The 17,446-nt window shown below is 35.1% G+C and overlaps 1 protein-coding gene across 1 annotated transcript in view; it reads left to right on the top strand.

Moving 5' to 3' along the window:
• The window catches only part of PTPRZ1 (protein tyrosine phosphatase receptor type Z1), a 142,665-nt gene that overhangs the window by 74,131 nt on the left and 51,088 nt on the right, over nucleotides 1–17,446 (top strand). The window contains exons 9-11 of the mRNA XM_036246326.1: nucleotides 7,794–7,978; nucleotides 9,520–9,646; nucleotides 15,733–15,779. Coding sequence (XP_036102219.1) covers nucleotides 7,794–7,978; nucleotides 9,520–9,646; nucleotides 15,733–15,779 — 359 coding nt within the window. The remainder of the gene's footprint in view (nucleotides 1–7,793; nucleotides 7,979–9,519; nucleotides 9,647–15,732; nucleotides 15,780–17,446) is intronic.

The following is a 17,446-nucleotide window of genomic DNA, read 5'->3' on the forward strand; positions in this document are numbered from 1 at the left end:
TTATCCGAAATGGGTGCTGGATTTTATCAAATGCTTTTTCAGTGTCTGTTGATATGGTCATTTGATTTTTATCTTTCTTTTGTTTATGTGTTGTATCACATTTATTGATTTGCGAATATTGTACCAGCCTTGCATCCCTGGGATGAATCCCACTTGGTCATGGGGAATAGTTTTTTTGGTGTATTGCTGTATTTGATTTGCTAGTATTTTGTTCAGGATTTTGACATCTATGTTCATCAGGGATATTGGTCTGTAGTTTTCTTTCTTTGTAGTGTCTTTTTCTGGTTTTGGAATTGGAATTATGCTGTCCTCTTAAAACAAGTTTAGAAGTCTTCCTTTTTCTTGAATATTTTGGAATAGTTTGGGGAGAATGGGTATTAGTTCTTCTTTGAATGTTCAGTAAAATTCCCCAGTGAATCCGTCCAGGCCTGGGCTTTTGTTTGCTGGGAGAGTCTTCATTACATCTTGAATCTCTTTTGTTTTTTTTGTTTTTTTTTTTTTTATTTTATTTTATTTTATTTTTTTTTTTTATTGAATAATTTTTGTTACAAATGATTCTCCTTTTTTCCCCCAGTGGTTCCCCCCTCCCCCTTCCCTCCCCGCCCCTTCCCCCGATTGTTGTCCATGTCCACTGTTCATGCCTATATGCATATAAATTCTGTTGTTCATCCCTCTCTCAGCTCCCCACTCCTTAGGGGATTGTCCTCAAACTGTTATGTTCATTATATTCCAGAAATCAGTGAGATCATATGAAATTTGTCTTTCTCTGCTTGGCTTGTTTCACTCAGGATGATACTTTCCAGGTCCCTCCATGTAGTCTCAAAGGACAAGAGATCTTTCTTTCTTACCGCTGCGTAGTACTCCATTGTGTATATGTACCACAGCTTTTTAATCCATTCGTCTACTGATGGGCACTTGGGCTGTTTCCAGATCTTAGCGATTGTAAATATTGCTGCTACAAAGATGGGGGTACATATATTCTTTCTGATTGGTGTTTCAGGCTTCTTAGGGTATATTCCTAGAAGTGGGATCACTGGGTCAAATGGGAGTTCAATTTTTAATTTTTTGAGGTGACACCATATTGTTTTCCATAGTGGCTGCACCAGTCTGCATTCCCACCAACAGTGTACTAGAGTCCCCTTTTCTCCACACCCTCGCCAACACTTGTTGTTTGATGATTTGTTGATGGCGGCCATTCTGACCGGTGTGAGGTGATACCTCATTGTTGTTTTGATTTGCATCTCTCTGATGATTAGTGATGATGAACATTTCTTCATATGTCTCTTAGCCATTTGTATGTCCTGTTTGGAGAGGTGTCTTTTGTTGTTATTGGTCTCTTCAAGTTTTCTATCTCTTCCCGGTTCAGTTTTGGGAGACTATGTGTTTCTAGAAATTTGTCCAATTCTCTTAGATTGTCGAATTGTTGCCGTATAATTGTTCATAATATTTGTTCACAATCCTTTGTATTTCTGTGGTGTCAGATATTATTTCTCCTCTTTCATTTCTGATTGTGTGTATTTGGGTTCTCTCTCTCTGTTTCTTGGTGTGTCTAACTAAGGGTCCATCAATCTTGTTTATCTTTTCTAAGAACCAGCTCTTTGTTTCATTGATCCTTTGAATTGTTTTTTGGTCTCCATGTCATTTATTTCTGCTCTGATCTTGACTATTTTATTCCTTCTACCTGCTCTTGGGTTTTCTTTTTGTTTGCTTTCTAGTTCTTTAAGTTGTGAGGTTAGATAGTCTATTAGAATTTTTTTTTTCTTCTTCTTGAGGTAGGACTGTAGTGCTTTGAACTTCCCTGTCAGAACTGCTTTTGCTGCATCCCATAGATTTTGTGTTGTTGTGTGTTCATTTTCATTGGTTTCCAGGAATTTTTTAATTTCTTCCAGTAATAGCTGTCTTTTAGATAATAAGTAACATGAGTGAGTGCAGTTGGTGTGACTCAGTGGTTGAGCATTGACCCGTGTACCAAGAGGTCGTGATTTGGATTCCCAGTCAGGGCACATGCCCAGGTTGTGAGCCAAATCCCCAGTGTGGGGCATGCTGGAGGCAGCCATTCAGTGTTCTCTCTCATCAATGTTTCTCTCTCTCTCTCTCTCTCTCTCTCTCTCTCTCTCTCTCTCTCTCTCCCCCTTCCTTTCTCTCTAAAATCAATAAAGAAAAAAAAATTTTTTTTAAATATGAGTGAATAACCATGCAGACACGGAGTGATTGTAAAGTACGTGAAGTTCAACTTTGTCCCATGCCTTCCAGGCACCAGATGCTTCCCTGGTGTCCCTGTAGCCCACTAGCAAGACTCTCCCTGAGAAGCAGGGCCTCGTGAAGCACAGGGGGAAAGGCATGGGTTTTGAAGTCCAGTAGGCTTTTGGTTTCAAACCCAGTGCCAGTACTCATTAGTTATATAAAATTGTCAATTTACTTAATTTATCAAAGCCTCTGTTTCTTCACCTATAAAATGAGAGTTAAAATGCCACCTTGTAGGGTTGTTGTGGGGTTTAAATGAACTAAAGTTTGCAAAGCAGACTAGTCCTTTGAACATAATGTGCTCCAGACCTTTAGTTACTATTATTGTAATAATTGTGTGCATACATACCCTTGTGTATGTATATGTATGTATGCATGTGTATGTCTATGTATGGGGGCAAGCTATCACAGCAAGTATGGGGTGCTATTCAAGTTTTCCATGTTTAAGACTTTCGTTTGTTGAAAAAAAATATAAATGTACTTCAAATCTCATTTGCTAGCATTGTAATATATTTAATGATGCTTTTCAAGGCAGAATAGCATTAAAGAACTGTCTTTATTCCCTAATGTTGTGTTTGAGAAATGAGAAATATTCTATAATTTCCTGAAAAATGTCATGATGAATTATACATCAGCAGACTCGCCTTCTTAAAGGTCAGCAGTTGTAAATAGCATTCATAAAAATCACATGTACATTGACACTATGCTCTAACTCTATGTGGAAAAGTGACATGATGGTTATTTACTTCTTAAAGATTATATATTACAAATCAAACTGTTGATAAAGTTTCTCAGTACCTCTAGACAAGATTGACTGAATTAGATAGAATTTGAAAGACTTCTTTTGGCCATCTCAAGTGAATGATGTAATCATTTAGAGGTACCAAACAGTGACAGATTATTTCTAGTTTTTGTTTTTAACAGTTGTGGCCATGTTTACATTAGTTTTATTAGGATCTGCTGCTCTCTGAGAGGAAATCACAAACTTAATATTGATTTTTTTCTGGGTCTGTAAATCCTTAAGTTCCACTCACAAGAGTTGTCAAAATGCCAGTCAATATTTTTTTAAATGGTGTTCAAAAACCTCAGACAAAGATGTGATGGATTTCTCAGTGTGCATTCACAAAGTTCTTTGTCATAGGTTGTGTTAAACTGCACTAAACCTCAAGTCAGTGTAAAATAAATGGGTAAACCTATTGATATCTCAGGCAATTGTGCCGTTTTCTCTGCCAATCCTGGAGGATCACCCTCTGTCATTCATTTTTACTCATAATCTGTGGAGCTAAGCCTGGACCTTCTCCCTCAGGGCAGTCTGCCCTTCCTTCAAGGGGGGCGCATGGAACAGCAAAGCAGAAAGACCCTTGTCCCTCCTCTTAACCACCAGCGTCAACTTTTATGATGACCTGAGAGATTTGTCGCAGCCAAAGTGTTGTTATGTTCTCCTCATTTGTACTTTGCCTCTTCCTTTCCTTTTCTCTTTACACTTTTTTTTTCGTGTTCTCCTGGGACACCCATTGCTTTGCTTATTCATCTTTTATACTTGTTCTCTAAGTCATGCACATCCCTGCATATGAGATATTCACCCTTCATGTAAGTTAATATAAATGATTAGAAGATAAATGACTTTCTGTCAGCTAAACATTTGTGAAGCTTTTATAACTTTTAGTAAGAAAAATGTGTGGTTTTGAAAAGCACAACCTAATTTGGTCTAATGGTATATTTTTACTAGTTTATTTTCATTCCGCTATAAATGGAGTCTAGACTTAGAAACTAAAAACATCCATTCTATTTTATAACTTGCTAAACACAAGGGTTAGAGACTATCATTGGAACGAGCTTCCTAGAGGCATGGACAATATCACCTTTATTTGTATGTCAAGAGAACCTGCTAACAGTGGATGAGAATCGAATGTTAAAAATAAGTTTTTAAGTGAGAACATTTACTGCACCCTGGAAAAGGAGACCATGCCCTCGTTCTTTCTATGGGGATATCCTTTGCATTTGTACTGAAGCACTTACTTGTATTCTGTGCCTTGACATGGACCACAGAGTTGTCCTAGGCAAGGGCTTGCAGAAATCAGATTCTCATTCTTGGTCAGCGTTCCTTAAGGAATCAGTAACTATGACCCAAATCATATGTACCTTGTGGAAAGGAATCAGGGAGTGTGATTTAGTCCTGCTGTAGGAAATGGGACCTCAAGATAGTTCTGAACTTCCCATGATCAAGGAGAGTAATTACATTTCTGTTGCTATTTTATTATATCCATTGGTAACTTGTATTTGATGTCTGAGTATATATTGATCTGGAAAGCCCTTCTTGATTTTAAATCCGGATAATGTGCTTTATAGAATATATGTCCTCTCATAAGATAATTAAACTAATTTCAATGAGAAATATAAGGAAAACTTGGAAAAATTAATGCAGATTAATAACTTATTTCATGGTAATTACCAGCTCTATGCCTGAATACCAAACAGTATATGGAATTACCTGGATGGTTATTTAAAAGATTCAGCCCTACCTAATTGAAGGGCAACCCTTTGTCAAGATCACAGACTGCAAACAGAAGTAAAGGCTTATCTTTTGAATATATTCTAAAATGTATATATTTTCAGCCCTGGCCAGTTTTGCTCAACGGTTAGAGCATCAGCCTGTGGTCCAGAGAGACCCGGGTTTGGTTCCCGCTAAGAGCATGTACCTCAGTTGCAGTTTGTCCCCGGCCCTGGTTGGTCGTGCGGGTAGCAGTCACTCGATGTGTCCCTTTCACGTTGATGTTTCTCTCTCTCTCTCTCTTCCTCTCTCTCCCTCCCACTCTATCTGAACAAAAAATGGAAAAATGTTCTTGGATGAGGATAAAACAATAAATAAGTAAAATATTTTGCCCGACCGATGTGGCTCAGTGGTTGAGTGTTAACCCATGCACCAAGAGGTCGCCAGTTCACTTCCTGGTTAGTGCACATGCCCAGGTTGTGGGCCAAATCCTCAATGGGGGGCATGCAGGAGGTGGCCAGTCAATGTTCTCTCTCATCGAAGTTTCCATATCTCTCTTCCTCTCCTTCCCCTGTCTCTAAAAAAAAATCAATAAAGAAAAATAATAATAAAATTTATATCTTTTCCCCATAAAATCTTGTATTTCAGTATTTAAAATACACTATTTAACTGCAGCTTTATAACCTACTACTAATTTACTGATTATCAATAAACATTGGGAGCCCTGGCCAGGTGGTTCAGTTGGTTGGACCAATGTCCTTACAACAAAAATGGTTGCAGGTATGATTCCTGGTCAGGGCAACCAATAAATGCTTATCTCTTACATGGATGATTTTTTCTCCCTCTCTCTTTCTCTCACTTCTTCTCTCTAAAATCAATAAAAACAAACAAACATATCCTCGGGTGAGGATTAACTTTTTTTAAATAAAAAAGGGAGTGTTTTTAATATACATTTATAATTAAAATATAAGTGAAGCTATTTGTAAAATTACCAATAAGCTCTTACAGATCTATAAATAAGAAAGCAATGTAACAATGACCTGATGACAAATACAGCTTCCTTTTTAGAATCCTCATTTTTATTAATGCTGATTCTTAAAATATGAAGCATATGTGATTTCTACTATTATAAAATCAAGGTAAACATAGACGTCTGACCAAAGAAGTTTGTGCTATTTAGGCAGTAGTCATTTGAGTTTTTTGCAGCCAATACCTTATATTCTTCTCAAGCAATTTTTCTGTTTTGTGTGAATGCATAAAACTTGAATGCATTGTAAGATAGTTTCATTTGGGTGGAAGATAATAGTTCACTTTTAATCATTCCCACACTCTAAAACGTGGAATTGATTTTCTGAGGGCAAAATCTACAAATAATATTGTCCAGAATCACTTTTATTCTTCCAAAATGGATCTGGGAATCATTACAAGCCAAACTGAGGAACTGAGGAATCGGGTACCTAAAATGACAGGTTACGTGAGTAGCTCATGTGTATTTTGAAATGATTTGATGGTCTTCTGCCATCTGGTGGACACTAATAGAAGTGTCAATAGCTAGAGTAAATGTAGTCGGGACCTAAATTAGAATACATTTTCTTATTCTGAATTCATGTTTTAGATAATGGAAGGATTGTCTTCTTATTCGCAAAGGAACACTTCACCTTATTTCCTTAATAAACAAAAAAAAACTTCATAGTTTTTACAGTGATAAATCCTCTCTCTAACTCATATAGTTATACATGCATTTATACAAAGTATATATTTTTTTCTGAATTATTCATATTCCATTGTTAGCATAGTACACATTTGCTGAAATTGTTAATATTAAATACTGTAAGTAAAAGTTTTTCAATATAAGACCAATTATTAGTTTTGAGTGCCCTCCTGTGTTCATGAGATAAACTACAGACCTGTACAGAGATCAAGGATTTTTGGTGACATTTTGATGCTGTTGAGGCATATTTTCATTGAGTCCTTGTAGTAGTGACAATTAGGTGACCTAAGGCAACTGCATTATTTCATCCAGTGGCTTTGTAACATTAAGTATCTCCTGAAAACAAACTCCAAGTTCTGATCTTTCTCTTCCTCTCTTGCAATTCTATCTAGCCTGTGAAGAGATATATTTATTACTTTGCTTCATTAGCACAATATTATGAAATGGCATAATTTTTATTCTCATGGTTACTTCAAACTGTCACACTATGAATGCGTTTCAGAAAGTTTCAGAACTCTTTCTGTTGGGACTCAGCCTTCGGCACCATTCCCAGCACAGGCTTGAATTCTATTTTAAGTCCCTGAAAGATGTTTAAAATATACTTTTCAGATGAGACAAACGAATCTTCTAATTCCCTGAAATTAATTGTGTAATCAATTTATTATGCCAAAGTGGGATTTTTGTCAGCAGATCTGAAAAATACTGAAATGATAGTTTTACTTGTTCTCTTATGGTTTTCTCTGGTTGAAAATTTTAAATTATTTCAAGAATTTTCTATCAACAAAATGTCTAGTAGTAGACCATCTTTTATAATTGGAATTCTCCTTGTCCCAAGCTGAACACCTTTGTCAGGTACCTAACAAGAAAAATCAAAGTATCATAAACTTGTTTTTTTTTATTTCCAAAAATGACATAATGCCAAATATTCAAGACAGTGTTCTTGTCAATCTAGAAATAAAAGGCTATGGTTTTTATGTTTATAATCTGCTAAAGAAGTTAAGACCTGTTCAGAAAAAAACAATATAAGAGAAAATGCAATTAATTCAGTAACAGTTGTAAAACAAAGCAGACCATTGAAAATGGCACAAACAGGTGGACAGAAGTCAGAACATTTGACAGACACCTTTCGGAATGGGAAGGCAGGATTTGAACAGCTAGAAAGAGGTGGGGAGGAAGAAGTATTTCATATACAGGAAATGGCACAAACAAAAGCTCTACTCTAAGTAAGTGTAACATTTTACATTCTATTGAAATAAAATACAAAAAAATTCATAGACTATGACCTAGTAGTTGTTAAAATCCTAGAGGCTGACAGTGTCAATAACTGCATTTGTTTTTTCTCTTAAGTTTGTAGTTCAGAACCAGAAAACATTCAAGCTGACCCAGAGAATTACACCAGCCTTCTTGTTACATGGGAGAGACCTCGAGTTGTTTATGATACCATGATCGAGAAGTTTGCAGTTCTTTACCAGCAGTTAGAGGGAGTAGACCAAACCAAGCATGAATTTTTGACAGACGGCTATCAAGATCTGGTAACTATAAGATCAACCATTTCTTGTGTTGATAACATTATAGTTTAAATTTCAAGGAAAGATCTTACAAATGATTGTATATTGTTGCCCTCAGTTATTTAGACTTTATTTGAAGGTCTACAGTGGGGAGGAGGAGCAGAAACTAACCTATATTATGTCAAATCTTACAGTGAATTATACTAGGCTCTTATTTATTTTGAATTACAGGAGACCATGGCTTTGCCAGCAACAATATTATAGAATAGACACATATAGAAGACTTGGGAAATAGAGATCATCTAGTGTCACTTCTCTTGACAAAGAGAGACACTGAAAGAACAATTAAATTCCCTGACTATGCTCTTACAGTTGTGGGAAGAACTGGGCCTGGAATCTCAGTGCTCTGACACCAACCATCATGTATCAGTTCCCTCTTCATACAACACCAGCACAAGAGAAATACAGTAGGGGTCTCAAACGTCCTCTTTTTGGGGGCATCAAATTTGCAAGTAGCACACTCGAAGTCAGTTGAGACAAAACTTTCAGGACACAAGGCGGGTAATCCTCAGGAAAGGTCCACCTGCTTTTCCTCCTCACCCTCGCATAGGAACGAAAGGAAGGAAAGTACAGATTCCTTCTGTGACCTGAGCGTCTCGGGAGTAGCTTTGCCTTGGTGGAGAAGTGTTAGTCGTAGACTGCGGGTTCAGTCCGGAAAACCCCATCTGGGTGTGGCTCTGGAACACCCCACTGCAAGTCAGACACGGAGCTCAGTGTTCAGACAGCTAGAGTCCCGCACACCCTGGGACTGTCTTAAAACACAAACTGTCCCTGTTTATCATGGTGTTGAACTTCATATGGACAAAATTGATACAATTTGTACCAACTTTTTAATTTAGTTGACAGGAACAGAGACATTAATTATAAACTGGGAAAATTGTGGAATTTATGAGAATATACTATTTTTCATTTCATGATAGTGTGAAGTTTTTGGCACTTATTTATGAATTTTATGCGTTCTAGTTAAAAATAAAGCTTTCTAAAACTAAATCAAGTTTTTCTAAAGCCTAAAAATGCCTAGTTTTTTAGTAGGTTTTCTTTTTTATTATTATTAATCCTCACCTGAACATCTTTTTCCATTGATTTTTGAGTAGAGTGGAAGGAAGGGAGGGAGGGAGGGAGTGGGAGAAAGAGAGAGAGAGAAACAGACAGACAGAGAGAGAGAGAGAGAGAGAGAGAGGAAGAGAAGCACTGATGTGAGAAAGACACATCGTTTAGTTGTCTCCCGCATAGTCCTGGGAACTGAACCTGCAACCCAGGTACATGCCCTTGACCAGGAATTGAATCCACTACCCTTTGGTCCGAAGGCCGACTAACTGCTGAGCCAAACTGGCCAGGGCTTTGTAGGGTTTCAACTTAACATTGCATGCACTTTTTCTGTGGTTAATGAAATATAAACATTTCTCACTGACAAATGAGAAAAGGTTTTGTAAGGGCAGATGTCTAGAATGATAGTACTCCTTGAAAATAACACAGTTATAAAATTATTGACATCTTTCTTTTAGGGCGCTATTCTCAGTAACTTACTACCCAACATGAGTTATGTTCTTCAAATAGTAGCCATATGCACTAATGGCTTATATGGAAAATATAGTGACCAGCTAATTGTCGACATGCCTTCCAATGACCTTGGTAAGTGCCCATCTAATATGCCTTTATATTATCTAAATAAATGAAGCTAAGTTAATTACTGGATGCATTGGTATTTTTTTTCTGATCTTATACCTTTTGGCCCGAAGGCAAAAATGATTTTCTTTTTAGTCTGGATCACAGGTAATTTTGTGAAACATGGAACCCATTTCTCATTCAGTAGGTCTGGGCTGGACAATCACTAAATTTATTCTGCATATCCAAATTTTCTATTTGTAAAATAAGAGCAATAAATCTTTTATTAATGTCTGTGATGGTCATCAAATGAAAATAGCTATGTAAACATTAAGATTTTTATTTTGGACAATAAGATTTGGTTTCATTTGTGTTTATTTCCCTTCACAGCCCCCAAAGCATTTTGTAGTAAGTATATCCGTGATACTAGGATTATATAAGGTACTTTGAAATATCTATACAAAGCATCTCAACAGTTTATTTTAGATATTTTTATCCACTTTCTGTACTTTGGTTGGGGATGGGAGTGCTTTCCTCTTAATTAATTTTCCAGCACTATATCACAAAAGCAAAATAAAACATTGGTTCCAATTATACTGTATTTGCATGCATCTTCTCTGAGTATTAGGGGAATATCATTTGATCTTAAAGCATATGCAATAATTAAATAAATTGCTATCATAATTTCACAATTTATAAATTTACATAATTAAATTAAAGTCTTCCTTTGTTAGTATAAGCAGTTTTAAAATAATGGAATGGATTTGTATATATGTATTATGTATGTATGCATATACAAACATATAATATTTATGTATATTCAGACATACATATATACATACATAAATCTAAATATTCTGGGGTCATCCCTATCATGAGGCTACTCACTGAAATTTTTACAAGTTTTTAATGGAATGAATGGAAACAAATTATATTAAGTTTCAGTTTTACATATGGATGGACAAACTGATGTGTAGTGATTTGCCTTTGGTCCATATGCTACAGCACAGACTTTAGTCCATTATGAGCTTGTTCATTAATCACTTCATCACAATGTTTTTACTAGTTGTATTTTTCATTTAAACAATATGTGTCAGGGCATTAGATGTTAGATTATGTATTTTTCCAAACCAAAGGCTAAAAAACTTACCAAGGTAGTTCCCAAGTTACAATATTCATGGCTAATGAGTATTACTGCTATCACAATGGCAATATCATTATTTAGTAATATTTTCTATGTTCTGCTTCATGGCCTGGGTATAACAATCTTTCCTATTGCTTTTATTTAGCATTGTTTTTCAAAATCAGGTCATTTTTTAAAAATGGAATGTTAGCTCTAAGTTTTATTAAAAAGTGAGTATCAAATGAACTGACCATTGTTTAACTGCACCGTCTCATGCTCCTCCACTGAAGTTACCCCTCATGACATTCCTCAGTGCCCCCTATTGATCCACACAGAAAATGACATCTCTAGCAGTGCAACACTGACCATGTTGGCAGTATCATCTGTGATTGGATGAAATATGGTATAGAAAAGTCTCCTCTAATCCTATTGTGTGTTTTAAGATATGAATTCTATTGAATCCATTCACTTGATTTTATTATTTTGGTTTCATTATACCACTCTAATTTTTGTACTTAAAGAAATTTCCCAGTAGTTCACAAAAAAACAATTACTGTTAGCTATTTATATTATGCTCTTTCTTACTCTATCCACTATGGCAAAATTTAAAACCTTCTGAATTTTTTTTTTTCTTTTTGAGAATCTTATTGCATATGAAAAGATAGATCAAATGTCTGTTTTTCACAGAAGTGATTTCTGAGTGGTCCGTTTAGACTGAATCTATATTGGCACAAAGTACAACGTTCTTGTATCATTTGTAGCACTTTCACATTTGTGCAAAATAATAAATATTATAACTTAAAAAGGACCAAGACACTATTGTACTAATGAGATGCTAGTGTGGACATACCATTTAATCTTCATAAATGTCTCAGTCCTTTAAAACACTTTATATTGTGATGATGTTTTAGTAAAAGATGGTATTTAATTTGATGTTTCACTATGATATTCCTCTTACAAACCAAGAGTTAAAAACAGATAAACTATTTCTTAATTATTCTTTCAAAAAATACTTCATCAAAAGCCAATTACCCAAAGTTGGGGTCTTCTTATTGTTCACAGAGAAAATATTCTCTTAGAACTCATTCTGTCTGATCTTAAAGGCTGCAGAAGCATTTCCATCAATATATTTTCAATTTATTATTGAAATTATGTTATGTTAAAATGTTGTTTCTATGGTAGATATAACACAGTAATACTCTCTTGTGGTTTAGTGTGATGGCACCTTCACGATAAGTGAAGTTTGTGATTTATGTCGCTAATATAGATGTAAGTATATTTGAGTTTGCTGCTTACTTCATGGTTTTTATTAGTACCATTTTATCTTGCTTATCCTGTTGTTTCATTACCTTAGTACCCTTGTTATGTGTCCTATTGATTTATTCTATTGTTATTTTGGATAAACTGTTTTCTAAATACAGTATTGTTTATTGCTTTTGTTAAAAAGAAATGAAGGATATCATTTATAATTGCCCTTATTTTTTAATCAGAGATTTCAAATGTTTTAATCAATATCTGTGAAGGAAACCTCAATCTTCTAAACTGTGCATTTAACTTTGACTCATTTTATTAAGTTATTGCTTATAAATTATATGTATTGTGTAAACAGTATCACCATACACTACTGTCCATTAAATATTATTATAAACTGCTATTTTAAAATAAATGCATAAATTCATATTCATAAGCAATTTAAATTAGTCAAGGAAACTTTTTTAAGCTTAAACAAAAAATACATTCTTTTCAAATACTTTGCAGAAAATTGTTTATAAATAATTCATAAATATGTTCTTTACTGTAACTAAAATAATTGTGTTTGTTTCTGGTCTATAATGTAGAGCTAATTATTATACAGTTATAGAGACATTATTTAGGTACATGTTTTAGGGCCTCGATAATTATATGTGTTCAATTTAAATTCATGGTGAAGTCAACACAGTTTTCTGTTATTGTGTGCTTTTCAGTTGTGTAACAATTGTCTTTGTTAAATTATTTTACATCTGTCCCTACCCTGCCTGTACCATCCTGTGCTCTGGCTGTTATTATATAATATATATGGTTACAATTTGAAGAAATTTAAGTCCACATCACTTTCCCTTTCACACTATGAAACTTGGCGTACCCTCAAACAATTAAATAAGTCTTGCTTGCCAACCTACATTAGTGTTGCTTTTTTGTGCTATGGAATATTAATGTTACTGACATGCTCATTTAGAAAATCTGACATTGTAAGTGTCCAAAAACAAAACCAGAACGAGCCAAGAGCTTTTGTTCACTCATCACACAAATATGAATTTTAAGTGTCCACTCAAAGAAAACGGACAGTCTTGGCAGCTGGACCCTTACAGACTTCATGGAGTCTATTTTGATGAAGTAAGAAGATTCTGTAAACTAGTATAATTTTTCCATTATTATATACGATTATAATGCCTGAGTCAGACCAGTGGCTACTAAAATATGTTGTTATTTATGAGGAAATAGCAGTCCAAGGGATACACAATATGAGACCTTGGGCCAAATCACCAAAGTTTGACCTTGGCTGCTATAAACTCTCAGACCCAGAAGTATGACTTCCAAATCTCCAGGATGATAGAAACTATCTTCCAAAATTATTTTATTTCAAAATTGTTCAAAGAGACTCAGCAGAAAACTTCTGGATTATTTGTGGCGGGGAAGGGGAGTTGAAGCGTTGTTGGGTAACCCCAGAATTTTCAAATTCAAAGAATTTTCAAATTCAAATGAGCTGAGTCTAATAGGAAACCAGAATTAAGGTCTTTCAAAGTGGGTATATACTTACCATAAGCAGGCCTGCATTTGGGGTGTTCACCCATGAGAGTGCCATTGAACAGAGAGAGACGAAGAGCTGCATGGGTGCACACACTTTGCCTCTGGGGCCTACGGGGACTTCCTAATGCAGAAAACAGCAAAGACAGTTATGGTGGACCACACTGATACTCTGTAGGGGTTCTGTTTGGGTAAAATCATGTATTTTAACTTATTAAGATCCATAATCCATACTGTTAATTTATACTCTGGTACTAATAAATGCAATTAACACAGAGAATATTGAAAGAGAAGGAAATCAGTTATCAGTCCTCAGTGTGATCATTATGTACACCCTCCCAACCCTGACAATTGATAAGAAAATTACCTTTACCCATTGCAAGTATAGAGTTAGGTCAAGTTAGAGCTTTTAAAAAAATTTTTTTAAACACTTTCGTAAGCCTGTTGAAGAGCATAGAGTATCTTTGAGATTTCCCCCCCTAGCTGCTTAACAGAGAAAAATCTATAGTATAATATATGTATCACCAAGTATTTGATTATGTTTTACCCTAATTAACATTAAAGTATCTTAAAAGTACATGAAAAGGAGTGACAACATTTGAAAGCATTGTCAATAAAATTATGTATTGTCTCGTGCTGAATTTGAAGATTTTTATATGCATGACCTTCTCAAATTGAAAGTCATATTGAGGTTGCTATTCATCTCTCACACAGTTTAGTTACATCGCACTTTAAATTCACATGTAGTCTTTACTGGTTTCATTGGAGGTTATAGAGACACAATCGTTTCAGACTATTGAAATCACTTTAATTTGGAATACAGAGCATGAAAAACACGGTGGAGAGGGCTTCATAGAAACAAAAATAGAAAAAGGAGAACAGTAATAATCTAAACTCTGTCATGGTTGGTTTTAACAAGAAAAAAAATAATTGAGAGTTAAAACATAAGACTGTGATTCCATTTTTCATTTTTACAGCACTGAAAATTTTTCAGGTAAGTTACTTTGAAATAGCTAAATAAAGAATGTTAATTTTATCTATATTTTTTGGAATTCATGCATTCCACTGTATTTTATGGCTTTACATTTCTGAACACCTAGAAATTTCCTAATAAAAATAAACTCAAGAAAGTCTATGTTATAAAACAGGCCTGGGTTTGATAAACATTTATTGTTAGTTCAGTCATGCTTTCAAAAATTGTCTAGAATGTGCATTTCCTTTGAGGATATATAAGCAGCTTTGGATAGTGAAGAGCATGAACTTTGGTGATTGAATGAGATTTTATAAAATAATAACAATAAGAGGAACATCATTGTAATAATGGTCACGGTCTCACAATTAGCCTGTCTCCCGTCTTCCTGATGACCTAAGCAGCTCAGATGAAATTCTCCCACATCCCCTCAGTAATTTGGCAGTGGGGCTAGATTCCTTGCTGGAGACAGAGAACCAGATCCTAACATTTTCTAGTATTTACTGAAAGATGTTGTTTTAGGACTAAGATATCCATGTACAAGAAATATGGTGAGTCCAGTCAGCTGGGAAAACGGACTTGATGATCCTAGTCATCACATTCTTTGAGTGGACAGCATCAGCTGAGTGTCCCTGGGGAGAAGGCAGGGACGCCAGCCCAGCCTGGACAGGCTACAAAACACTCTTCACTTTACCTAGGGCAGCACCCTATATACAATTAGTTATGAGCCCAAATCTGAAGAATTGAAGGAATTTTTTGACCCCCCGAAGAGGACTTAAGGAATCGTAGCTGAATAAGAAAGAAAGTCCAGCCACTTCTCCCCCAGACCCCTGGCATTTCCCCAACTGTGCTCTCATCAGCTCTGCCAAGGTTGGAAGCAAATCTGCTCTGATGAAAAATTATTTTATTGTTTGATGCTCAGAATATCGGCCTCACTGTCCCCATTTCTTCCTATCTTCGATCACACTGGGGGGGGGGGAGGGGATGGGGAAGGGAGTTGGAGTGGAGGATAGAGATGAAGGGTTTGGATGCAGTTTCATACAGATGTGTGTACTGTTGTGTTATATAAGTGTTCAGTAGTGTTGAAAACTAAAATTGGAAATTTTTATTTTGACAGATTCTGTATTTTCAAAGCTAACATTTTTTTTTTCTTTTTTCTCTTTCTATCCAAAGGTAAACCCACAAGGCTGAGATAGTTGAATGAAACTTTTAATAATTTTGTTTTTAATTTTGTAGAACTTGACTTCTTTCCTGAATTAATTGAAACTGAAGAAATAACCAAGGTATCATAGAATATTTTATATTCAGATGTTTTAAAATTTAAAAGTCTATTTTAATTATTGATTAGGTTTCAGATGTTACGTTAATAAAGGTTTGGGTTGCATTATTCATTGTAGGGTTAGTTGCTGAGCCTTATAAATAGTCATGTAATTGATATATGTAACTCTTATATGAAGAACTTAGAAGACACATTAATGAGTACTATAACAATAACAGATAGATACAAAAGATTTGGTGATAATGAAACATTAATCTTAAAAACAATTATGGCTATGAATTACAGCTATAAATCAGATCATTTTCAATGTCAAATTTTTCTAAAAGACTAAAATAATATCAAGTCTTAATATTGCTACAGTTTATTTATAACTAACTTAAGTAATGATTAATAGATTGATAATAACTATGAGCCAAAATATAAACTGAGTATATTTATTGCCTATTTAATTTGAATATTTGTGTCTCAAGTATTCAGATGATCTGTGTCTGCTGCTGGCATAATGTTTGTTCTTCAAGTAAAGGGATGATTAAGAATATTTATACACTTCAACATTGTCTTAATTTTTAAAATATAGAGAAGTTGACTGATGTATCTTATGTTTAATGCTAAACCCAAACACACCATTCATTTTAACTGAGATTATATGTTTAAATCCAGGTGCTATTGTTAATGTAGTATGAATGTGTGCCTATGTACATATGTATGTATGAGCTCATAAAGTATGACAACTAATGCTATTATCTAGCAATAAATAGCAATTATAGTGTGTTTTCATGAATAATTACCTCAATAATGTATATAACTTATAGAAATTCTCTCTTACAAAGGAATATTTTACCAAAATAACTGGTTCACCTCTCCACAAGAGCTCACAGAATTCAGCTAAGGATATCTTTGTGTGAGTGTGCGTGTATGCATGCTTGTGTGCACATGCATGTTGATATGTAGATACCTAGATATTATCACCGGAATCGAGTCAAAGGAGGGACAAAGAAATTATTTTTACATTGTTAATTCAAATTTTTAGTTTGTTTCTTAGTCCAGACTGATATAGCAAATTACCATAAATGTGATAGCTTATAAACAACAGAAATTTATTTCTCACAGTTCTGGAATCTAGGAGTCTGAGATTAAGGTACAAGCATGGTCCAGTTCTGGTGAGGGCCTTCTTCTGAGTTGCAGACTGCCAACTTCTCCTTATGTCTTCACATGGCAGAGAGCAGAGCAGAAGAGGCACGCTATCTCATGACTCTTGTAAAGGCACTAATTCCATTCATGAAAGCTTCACCTTATGACCTCATCTGATTTCAATTACACCCCAAAGATCCCTACCTCCTAATATCATCACAGTGGGAGGGTAGGATTTCAGCACATGATTTGGGGTGGCGGGGCACAAACATTCAGTCCATAACACTGTTCACTTTCATTGACTCATGAAGGAATGAATGAGAGAGGTTGGCAAATATCTGGAATGTATTTGTCATGGGTTTAAGCTTGAATATGGAAATGAATAGTTTGGGGATGTTTCTCAGGTCCTCTTCAAATAGAATTCCATGACTTTGAAAGACAAAGTATCTCCAGCATAATCAAGGCTTTCCAATATATATATTTTTAATGGAAGTTGTGAATTGTAATAGGCGTGACACAAATCAAAACCATAGTAGAAGA

This window comes from Molossus molossus, unplaced genomic scaffold, assembly GCF_014108415.1.
Source record: "Molossus molossus isolate mMolMol1 unplaced genomic scaffold, mMolMol1.p scaffold_m16_p_7, whole genome shotgun sequence".
Taxonomy (NCBI): domain Eukaryota; kingdom Metazoa; phylum Chordata; class Mammalia; order Chiroptera; family Molossidae; genus Molossus; species Molossus molossus.